The 11,354-nt window shown below is 44.1% G+C and overlaps 1 protein-coding gene across 7 annotated transcripts in view; it reads left to right on the top strand.

Moving 5' to 3' along the window:
* Positions 1–11,354, top strand: part of TRAF3 (TNF receptor associated factor 3) — a 131,086-nt gene that overhangs the window by 109,592 nt on the left and 10,140 nt on the right. For 5 of the 7 annotated variants that reach the window (XM_026455224.1, XM_026455234.1, XM_026455233.1 and 2 more), the window contains 3 exons: positions 2,300–2,374; positions 4,058–4,150; positions 10,340–10,480. In XM_026455224.1, the coding sequence (XP_026311009.1) occupies positions 2,300–2,374; positions 4,058–4,150; positions 10,340–10,480 (309 nt within the window). The remainder of the gene's footprint in view (positions 1–2,299; positions 2,375–4,057; positions 4,151–10,339; positions 10,481–11,354) is intronic. The other 2 variants (XM_026455236.1, XM_026455226.1) reach the window with 1 other exon arrangement.

Here is an 11,354-nt window from a genome sequence, read left to right as displayed (position 1 = left end):
TTGAAATAATTTTTTTTTTTTTTTTTGAGATGGAGTCTCGCTCTGTCGCCCAGGCTGGAGTGCAGTGGCCGGATCTCAGCTCACTGCAAGCTCCGCCTCCCGGGTTTACGCCATTCTCCTGCCTCAGCCTCCCGAGTAGCTGGGACTACAGGCGTCCACCGCCACGCCTGGCTAATTTTTTGTATTTTTTGTAGAGATGGGGTTTCACCAAGTTAGCCAGGATAGTCTCGATCTCCTGACCTCGTGATCTGCCCACCTCAGCCTCCTAAAGTGCTGGGTTTACAGGTGTGAGCCACTGCGCCCAGCCAATAATTTACTTATTTATTTTATTTTTATTTTTATTATTTATTTTTATTTTATTTATTTATTTTTTTTGAGATGGAGTCTCACTCTGTTGCCCAGGCTGGAGTGCAGTGGCGTGATCTCTGCTCACTGCAAGCTCCACCACCTCCCGGGTTAGTGCCATTCTCCTGCTCAGCCTCCCTAGAAGCTGGGACTACAGGTACCTGCCACCACGCCTGGCTAATTTTTTTGTATTTTCAGTAGAGACGGGGTTTCACCGTGTTCGCCAGGATGGTCTCGATCTCCTGACCTCGTGATACGCCTGCCTCGGCCTCCCAGAGTGCTGGGATTACAGGCGTAAGCCACTGCGCCCAGCCAATAATTTATTTTTTTAAAACATGTTAAACCTGCATCTCTGTTGGGTTTCTGATGAAAGATGCTGTTGAGCTATAGATTATTCCTGCCCCTATTCCAGAGCTCCTGTAGATTCCCTAAGACTCAGAATACTGATAGTAAAAGCAATTTAGAAAAAAGTCCAACACCGAATTTACTCTAGTACACTGAAAATAACATACATCAAGCCCAGTGTGTCCCTGGTTTAACATGTAATAGTGTTGACATGCAGGTTTGTTATTGCAGTAATGACACTGGAATAATACATTCTAAGTTTCTAAATTAACCTTGTTCTGCGCAGTCTTCACACTGCGTTTCCCTGCCAGTCACCTGTCATGCGCCTTGTGGGCGCTTCCTGCATGGACAGCCGATCTGGGTTCCGAGGAGCAGCAAGGGCGTCAGGCTGCCAGTTTCCTACCGCCTTGACTCTGCCCTGGCTCTGAGACCTTCCTTGAAGGTTAACCCTAGCAGTGGCCACATGGGCCCCTCAGTCCCTGCCCCTCCTCCTTAGCTTTCGCAGCAGGGATCCATTTTCCCCTCTGTTGTAAATATCCACCTAGAGGGAAGGACCGCCTTTGTCCTGGTAGACTGAGAAGTTGTAGAACTTAGCTGCATCCTCCAGGAGGACGTGCTTTGTGAGCCTTGGGAACACGTGCGTGCTGGCACACAGAAAGACACCTTCCCAGCTGCTGCACCCACACACCCATCCTCCCAAGAAGAGTCTGTTTTCTGTGAAGAAGGTCTATCCCTAGAGTTTCCTGATGGGAATTTCTTCAATAAAAGACAAAACTTCTGCTCAGTCTTGGGGCATGATAAAAAAAAACAAAGACCAAACTATACCTCATTTGTATTAGCCTAACTCCTTAAAATGTAATCTTTTCCATTCCCTTTTCTCTTGTTAGGGCATCATAAGTGCTTTTTATTTGATAACTCACCAGCATTTGAGCTGAGCAAGGGACTTTTTTCTTACAAAATGAGTTATCTGCTCCCAGCCCCACCTAAATTTCCTGCCATCAATTAGAGGTGACAGTATTAAGATTATATTGCTAGACTGATCTTAGAGGTCTTTGAAAAGCTCCCTGAGTTTCTGGCCCTTACGAGGGAAAAAGTCTTTTCAGTTGAAGGAAAAACTCATCTGCACTTATCTCAAGTATTATGAGTAATGGTACATTGTGTAAGCTTGCTTTGAAAATATATTTATTTTTGTGTACCGTATATTAGGTGTGTGACCCAGTTGCATTCTGAATGCTTTCTATTTTTTTGTGTTTTCATGCAATTTTTGTTTATGGTCTTTAAATGTGCATTTCAGTTTATGTTTTTTCTTTCTTTTTTAAATTCTGGCACTACAGATGGCATGTCACATTTTGAACAATTTGTTCTAAAGAAACTGCAAGTTTAAGAAATGTTATAGTAAATGTATTCTTGTATATTGGCGTATATGTGTATACACGTGACTAGACCGTATATTTACTGCATAGAAGTCTAGGCAGAGATGATATATACACACCTGTAGCGATAAACACCATTCTTAATAGTACAGCCCAGATGCTATCTGTGCCCTAATATGTTTGAACATTTTCATGCAAACGTTTGTGCCACAACTCACGTCTCTTTCCCGTTGCAGTTGAGTGCACACTTGTCAGAGTGTGTCAATGCCCCCAGCACCTGTAGTTTTAAGCGCTATGGCTGCGTTTTTCAGGTCAGTATCCGACATTTGTCCTTCCCAGTCACTGACATTCTGCCATGAGAGAAAGTTATTATATTAACATTTTAACATGCAAGCTCTGGACTCCTTATTCTTCGTCATGAAACTGAAACACCCTGTTGCATGGGTGACGAAAGCCACGTGCAGCAGGCGGGATGCTCGCTTTCCAGTTGGTGGTGTTTTGAGACCTCAGGGAGACACTGTGCTGAGGTGGAAGTTAATACATTACGAGAAGTACTGCATCCAAAACCAGCTAGTGATGCAACAGATAGGCTTGACGTTTGGTGGGGTTTTCAGATAGATTGTTACAGAAATTTTAGCTGTTACCTGAATCTAAGCGAATATCAAACTGAGCATAGTTTCAACAGCGTGTGTGTCAATACACAGCCATAATGATCACACACGTGTGTATCCATAAATGCATTTGATATACATGTCTGTGCTGACTCTGACCCCAGCTGGGGACAGACGCAAAATGGAGCACAGCTCTAGAGAGCATACCTCCCAGAGAACAGTGCGGGGAGGGCGTCTCTGTTGCTGCCACACATGTAGTGTGAGAAATCTGCATCTGGTGTTTTGTTGTTGTTTATTTTTTAACACATCTGAGGTTGCTAGTGAATGGAACCAAGTTTTCATTTAAATACATGTATCTTAAAACTATCAAGAGGCAGTGTATGTTACAATTAAAGTATTTTATATTTTATGTAGCACCAATACATTATTATGAAGTCAGTACAGAGAGATTGGCATCTTAGTATTTTCTGAGGAAGAGAACAGCCAAAGAGTAAGAATGACTGTGCCTTCCTTTGCTTTAGTCTCTAACAAGACTGAGCCTCCCCTGTTCTGTCGTACGTAGTATCATTCATTCTCTCTGTGTATGTGTATATATATGTTTATATATTGCAACACTTATATCAACATATATATATGAATATTCTATGTACAGAGTATATGTTTTGGAGATCATTAAAATGCTTTCTGTGGCTTCTTAATTTTCTAATAGCAAAACAAATTATATTTCAGACAAATTATTTCCTTAAATATATGAAGTACAATTACATGTGCTTATCCCTGACTCTAAAATGGTCTACATCTTATGTACTCTGTAGATTGTATTTGTTTTGTATGTAACTTTTCTAAGAATACTAGAATGGTGAAGAGCAATACATCTTCGGATACAGTGTATTTGAACTAATAAATTAATACTTTAGTGAATTCTTTTGAATCCTACTTTGCTTACATGTTTACTAGACTGTTGTCTAGTGAAGTTGTGGCAGTATCTCACCACAACTGTGGGTATCTAAACATTTTCCACTTATGCTATATTTTAATGAGAAAAATAGTTTATAATAGATCAAGAATGAGTTTAAAATTTAATTTCTTGATATTACAAGTGTCAACCCTTGATAAGAAGCCACTTGAGATGAGCTGGAGGGATGAGGAGATAACCCTGAGATGCTCACTGTGGCATTGCAGGGTGCTGGCCTCCTCACCTGCACGCAGTAGCCAGGTGGCCCTGAGCACAGCCCTCCTTAGGCGCAGAGATTCCCTGTTCACTTGATGCAAATAGGTCTCCCCTCTCTGTGTTTAGTGCTGCTTTTAGGGTTGTATGTTAGCCTTTCTGCCCTTTGAAATGCAGCGAGGTTCGCTGAATGCCTCACATCTTTGCTCTCGCAGGGGACAAACCAGCAGATCAAGGCCCACGAGGCCAGCTCCGCCGTGCAGCACGTCAACCTGCTGAAGGAGTGGAGCAACTCGCTCGAAAAGAAGGTGGGCTGCACACTTTCCTGCTGCTGTGGGATTTATGTCATCTCTTCAGATTATTTAAAGACAGGACCTTTTATAGTTATTAATGGGTTTTGGATAAAAGAAACCATATCAAGAGATTGTCAAAAAAAACTCTGTGTGTTCTTGAGCTTATAAATGATGGTGTTTTATTTTTGTTCTCTGTTTTTTAATTGCCAAACAAGTGTGAAGTGCTTTTTTAAAGTCAGTCACGTTGTGATTATTTTAGCATCCGTCCAGCACAGAGGTGGTCAGATGCCCGGTCCCCACCCTGCTGGTTTTTTTGTAAGCAGAGTTTTATTGGAAGACAGCCATCCTTACTGGCTCTGTGTTGTCTGTGGCTTCTTTTGCTCGAAAGCAGCAGAGTTAAGAGATTGTGGGGACTGTACAGCTTGAGATATTGACTACTTGGCTCTTTATAGAATAAGTTTGCCAGCCCTGACCTGGGTGGTTACCCCTCTAAATGTGTTACACTTCTGTGTCTTTTACAAGAGACAAACAGGAGAAAATATTTGATATGATTACAATTGATTTTGTCATTTGACACCTTGCGAAACTTGGTGCGCTCTCCACATAGATGGGACCACTTCCTGAAAAGACTCACTCTCCCATGCTGTTTTTTTTTTCTTTTTTTTTTTTTTTTGAGACGGAGTTTTGCTCTTGTAGCCCAGGCTGGAGTGCAATGGCGCGATCTCGGTTCACTGCAACCTCTGCCTCCCGGGTTCAAGCAATTCTCCTGCCTCAGCCTCCCGAATAGCTGGTATTACAGGTGTGCACCACCATACCCAGCTAATTTTTGTATTTTTGTAGAGACGGAGTTTTGCCATGTCGGTCAGGCTGGTCTCAAACTCCCGACCTCAGGTGATCTGCCCACCTCAGCCTCCCAAAGTGCTGGGATTACAGGTGTGAGCCACTGCGCCCAGCCCCTATGCTGTTCTTGAGAGACCTTCATTGCAGGCCTGTAGGTGCAGGAGCAGGCACCTTCCTGCAATAATGCTGGTTCTCAGTAGAGTTTGTTCTGTGATGTTCAGCTCAGCGGGGCCTTCTTCTTATCATGAGAAGATGAAAACCTCTTTGGATTGATAGAGAAGAAGTTGTTGTAGGATCTACCATTGTGGCTTAATTACAAAAATATAAACTTAATTCAGTATTCAACAAACATCTATTGAGAACTTGTAGTAGGAGAACACTAAGGTGAATTAGAACAGCCAGTGGAGTTGACATTTGAGTTTTGTAAAGATTTGAATGTCTTGTTTCCAGTGTTAAATCCCAGCAATTTAAAATGTAAATATACTGCAAGGAGTCTAAAATTTTAAATCGAAAGATTTCCCTTTAATCTGCCTTAAGAGAGTTTTTCATCTAAATGCTTGAGCTGAGGTTGAGAAGCAGTGGAAGGACTGGCGTCCTGTGCACACACACGGAGAAGAACAATGCTGATAGGCAGCAATGCAGAACTCGTATTTGCAGGATCCTGGAGATCTTCCTGTGAGCATAGAGCATTTGCTCTGAGTTCAATGGTGGTTTACCTAGGAATCTTTTTTCCTCTTTTTGAAGCTGGCATTTTGTTTCTGTCTTTTTAAAATTGTAGGCATAGATCACAAGGCTTCTTATCTCTCATAGATGCTGTGTTTCTCATTTAGAAGGTTCTTCATTTCAATTTAAGGATAGGCTTTGTGGGCCGGGCGCAGTGGCTCACCCCTGTAATCCCAGCACTTGGGGAGGCCAAGGTGGGTGGATCACGAGGTCAGGAGATCGAGACCATCCTGGCTAACACGGTGAAACCCCGTCTCTACTAAAAAATACAAAAATCTAGCCGGGCGAGGTGGCGGGCGCCTGTAGTCCCAGCTACTCGGGAGGCTGAGGCAGGAGAATGGCGTGAACCCGGGAGGCGGAGCTTGCAGTGAGCTGAGATGGCGCCACTGCACTTCAGCCTGGGCGACAGAGTGAGACTCCGTCTCAAAAAAAAAAAAAAAAAGAAAAGGATAGGCTTTGTGACTGGGCATGGTGGCTCATGCCTGTAATCCCAGCGCTTTGGGAGGCCGAGGCAGACGGATCACCTGAGGTTGGGAGTTCAAGACCAGCTTGACCAACATGGAGAAACTCCATCTCTAACAACAAAAAAAATTCAGAAATTAGCCGGGCATGGTGGCGGGTGCCTGTAGTCCCAGCTACTTGGGAGGCTGAGGCAGGAGAGTTGCTTGAACCCGAGAAGTGGAGTTTGCAGTGAGCCAAGATTGCGCCACTGCACTCCAGCCTGGGTGACAGAATGAGACTGTCTCAAAAAAAAAAAAAAAAAAGAATGTTACCACTGAGTTAGATACACAGTAGTTGAACAGGTCTGCAGCACGTGGTTATCCAGCAAGATGGTTGTGGACTGTGCTGTCATCTGGCAGCCTTTCAAGGCCGAGTCCCTGTGAGGATTCAACTCCTTCCTTTCCATTCTGTGCTCTTTTCCCCACTGAAAGTGAATGGTTTGCATCATTGGAAACCCCAGGACATACCAGAGCAGCCCGCCCACACACAGTGCAGCAGTTTCTCACTCTGTGAATGCCTCATGTGTTTAAACTATCTCCAGCCAAGTCACGGTGGAAGCCCTGAGAGGTGCAGGATGCACAGCCGTGCACTGCCCTCTTGGACGTTGCCAAAGGACTGATATCTCCCGGACTCTGCCCATCAGAGCAAACCCCCGCTCTGTTGTCAGGCCAGCCAAGCCTCGGCTCTGCACATTCTCATTGTGCTCACGAGAATGTGCATGGTGTCCTTCACTAGGTCCAAAAGCAAAGGCTGGACAAAGAGCAGAGATTTTATGTTTACTTACAATGGGAATTTATTTCTTACTAATTTCAGTTGGAATTTCTTAGGTTATTTTGTTCATCTGTCATAGAAAATAGAATGTTTGAGCTGGTTCGGAAAGACCGATCCTCAGCCAGGCACGGTGGCTCACGCCTGTAATCGTAGCACTTTGGGAGGCCGAGGCAGGCAGATTGCCTGAGCTCAGGAGTTCAAGACCAGCCTGGGCAACACTGTGAAACCCCGTCTCTACTAAAATACAAAAAATTAGCCGGGCGTGGCAGTGTGCACCTATAATCCCAGCTACTTGGGAGGCTGAGGCAGGAGAATTGCTTGAACCCGGGAGGCGGAGGTTGCAGTGAGCCAAGATCACGCCACTGCACTCCAGCCTGGGCGACAGAGTGAGACTTGTCTCCAAAAAAAAAAAAACAGACCATTCCCCACATTCATAGTAAAACTAAAGAAAAACTGCAAAATCTGGACTTAAAAACACCCATTTTATATTTTAAGAAAGCTTAAATGGAGGGGAAATGTAAAGCACCCCCACCAAAGTGGGCTGGAGTAAAGGATGTTCTCAGTGCAAAGAACCTCGGACCTCCTGGGTGGCTGTTTTGCCGGCTCCTTGGAAACACACCTGCCAGGTGGACTTTCCTGTGCCTATGGCATCTCCCTGCTAGACGAGTGGAAGCAGTGATCTGCAGGACCTGGGAGTTGGATTATTTGATTGAATAAATAAATAAATAGTTTAAATAAGGGAAGTCCTAACGTGAAAGAAGTTGAGTTTAGTGTGACATGACATGTGTTCATTGCTGTAAGTTGCTTCTGCTCATACTCAACTGCTAGATTTGTTGGAGAGCAGTGGTGCAGTTATGGCTCACTGCAGCCTTGACCTCCCGGGCTCAAGTGGTTGCACCCAGCCTCCCCAGTAGCTGGGACTGTAGGCGTTTGCACCACACCTGGCTAATTTTTGTTTTTTTTTTTTTTTTTTTGTAGAGATGGGGTTTTGCCATGTTGTTGTCCAGGCTGGTCTTCAATTCCTTGGGCTCAGATGGTCCGTCTGCCTCAGCCTTCCAAAGTGCTGAGACTACACGTGTGAGCAATCACAGCTGGCCTATTGACAATGTTTTGAAGACATTACTGAGATTTTTGTCGAAAGAGTTGGCATACATGTCATCTTTTTGCAGGGATATGAGAATAAAGAGTCTGAGAATTCTGTCTCGTGTTTGACAGATGGAAATGAATGAATTGTTACTTTCAGAGGGACACAACCACCACGAGATGCTGCATATGGCCTGCTCCACATTCATGCAGGTTGACCACTTGTAGGAGTTCGTGGACGTATGAGGCAAGGAAGGAAGGAAAGCCGAGTTTTGCGGAGTAAAATCCTAGGAAAGTGAAGTTATATTTTGCCCATGAGACATTGCAAGTTTTGTATTCCTTAGTAAAAACATACTTGTTTTAAAATAAGATAGTGATTGCTTCAAAAGATGTCTCTTGACTTGGCCAACTGTGCCGAATATGAAAAGGACACCCATCTTTAGGCTGGTTATCCTTTAGATGGACAGCATCAGGAGTCAACTCTTTATCACATCTGACTTTGTGCCGAGATGCCCTCAGGCCGTCACCTTTGTGACCATTGGTCCCCAGGCATTGGTGGTTTTAGAGTGTACATCGTTGGAGAGGCACACATCAGATCTGGCACAGAGCTTAGGGTCTTCTGGGGTGGAGACCACCACCCCAGTGGATAGACAGAGACACCCGTTGGTAGATGGAGGGGTCAAGATGCCCTTTGTAAAAATCTTGTGAGGAAGAAAGCCTCGTAGGAGTTACCCTTGAACTTTCATCTTTGAGACCAGATGTTAATTTGTCTTTGGGAGCTAATTATCTTTCAGAAAGATTTTGGAAAGGTCAGAGGTGGGGTTGGAAACGCTCACTCAGCAGGCCTTCCCTTCGGCTGACGTGGGTTGCAGAGGCTCTTCTGTGCTTCTGTGGAAGGGTATCCTCAGGTGTCAGTTCTGCCTGCCCATGTTGAGGGGGAGCAGACTGGCCTCAAGGGTGCAGCACCCATGTAATTTTTTGTATTCTCATCACGCTGTCATTATGTTGGCACAGCTGTTGAAACTGCAGGGTGTGGCCCCTGGGTGGATGTGAAATAATTTAGTAGGTTGTGACCAGCATTGTTTATGGGGTACAGTGTAATGTTTTGGTATATATACATACACATTGCGGAATAATTAAATCGAGCTAATTAACATATCCATCACGTCACTTCATTTAAAATCTGCTCCCCCAGCAGTCTTGAAACACGTGTTAGTATGAATCAGTCACCATGCTGTTCAGTGGGCTCAAAAACATCCATCCTTCTGTCTACCTGAGGCTGTGTGCCCTCTGCCCAGCAGCTCCACAAGCCCACCCCACCACCCACCTCCACCACCCACCTCCACCAGCCCCGGTAACCACCATTCCCTGCTTCTGTGAGCCTGACTTTTTTAGATCCCACGTCTAAATGAGAGTACATACTCTTTGCCTTTCTGTGCTTGGCTTATTTCACTTAGCATAATGTTCTTCAGGGACTAGTATTTTCTTAAATGAAATGGAATAAAAGAAAAAATATCAGGGTGCATTGTAAATTATTAGGGCAAGTACGGCTTTATGACGTCTGTTTTCAGGGATACCCACACACGTTGGTATAAATGGGGTGGTACATAAGCATCTGTTTCTTACTATGTTTCCTGGTCAACAGTTGAAAAATACTCAGGTAAAAGATATACTAGTTTTTAGCGAAAACTTGAAAAAGCATCTCATTTATTCTGAAATTCAATCAGCTGCTGCACTTTGCCTCACCCTAATTACTGGAAGAGATTCTGAGAAACACTGTTTATATGATTCCCTATTAAATTAGGACTGGCTGGGTGTGGTGACTTACACCTCTAATCCCAACCCTTTGAGAGGCTGAGGTAGGAGGATCACTTTAGGCCAGGAGTTTGAGACCAGCCTGGGCAACATAGCAAGACCCCAGCTCTAAAAAAAAAATTGTTTGAAAGCCTAACCAGACATGGTGGTGGCATGTACCTGTAGGCCTAGCTACTCAAGAGGCTGAAGTGGGAGGATCACTTGAGCCCAGGGGGTTAAGGCTGCAGTGAGCTATGATTGCACCACTGCACTCCAGCCTGGGGACAGAGCAAGACCCTGTCTCTAGAGGGAAAGAAAGAAAGAAAGAAAGAAAAGTACCAGGACTGCCACTTTCTGTGTGAAGGGATTCTTTTCTTCTGAAACTGTCAGTAAGCTAACAGAAGGCCTATCTTGTGAAAATTTAATTTATATCGTTGTTAATTAATATGAAAACCACTTTTGGTTACATTAATTAAAGAATTTCTTTTTTAGGTTTCCTTGTTGCAGAATGAAAGTGTAGAAAAAAACAAGAGCATACAAAGTTTGCACAATCAGATATGTAGCTTTGAAATTGAAATTGAGAGACAAAAGGAAATGCTTCGAAATAATGAATCCAAAATCCTTCATTTACAGGTAAGAATCTTAGGACTATGGCCAGATCAAAGGGTAGAGGAGCTTGCCTGTGTTCCCCTTCAGGGCTTAGCAAACTGCTTGAGCTGAGTCCTTGACCTTTGCAAGCAGAAAGGCAACTGATTTCTCTGGCCGAAGCGAAGGCTTAGAAAAGGCAGCTGGGCTAGCACAGGCCCGGCCTGGGAAGCTGCAGGTCAGCGTTTTCTTACTGCCTTTTCTCTGGAGAGCAAGTCTCCACCGCTCTTCCATGCCTTTGATCTACTGTTGGAGAAATAAGATGCAAAGCCTGTATTTTTTAAATTAGTTGTTTTTATTGTTTAGGATTTCATATTGTTGATGAGTAGTGGCTGTGTGCAAAGTCTCACTTCCTGCAGTGAGGTGCTGTGCAGCCCAGCTACTCTGTTGTGAGCTTCTAGTGACACGCGCTCACCCGCTGGGTTTCACTGTGGAGATCCACAGGCACCTCCAGAAGAACAAACCAGTGAACCTTTGCCGCCCTGAATAGAAGCGATGATATAAAGGGGACTGATGAAATGTTGCTCCTCCTGTCTTCTGTTGTCACAGGTGTCTGTGAGGTGCTTGTTAATAGATGAACATTATAGATGCTCTGCACATTCACTTACTCGTGTGCGTTTGTGATAGTAATTCTCATGTGTGTGTCACACACTGTGGAAGAATCACTCATGTCACTCAAGGGCCTGTACTTACAGTGTGGCCCTAGATTATCTGGAAGAGAAAATACTTCTAATAGCACAGAGTCATGGCATCTTTGAGAATGCCTTTTCTCCAATTTTTGACATTGGAGATGAGTCATAGTGACTTGAATTGCATAGGGGTTTATTAAATTAATTTCTTTTTTATTATACTTTGTAGTTAC

Source organism: Piliocolobus tephrosceles, chromosome 6 (assembly GCF_002776525.5).
Source record: "Piliocolobus tephrosceles isolate RC106 chromosome 6, ASM277652v3, whole genome shotgun sequence".
NCBI lineage: Eukaryota > Metazoa > Chordata > Mammalia > Primates > Cercopithecidae > Piliocolobus > Piliocolobus tephrosceles.
The sequence above is the reverse complement of the archived record's forward strand: the minus strand, read 5'-3'. Positions and strand labels throughout refer to the sequence as shown.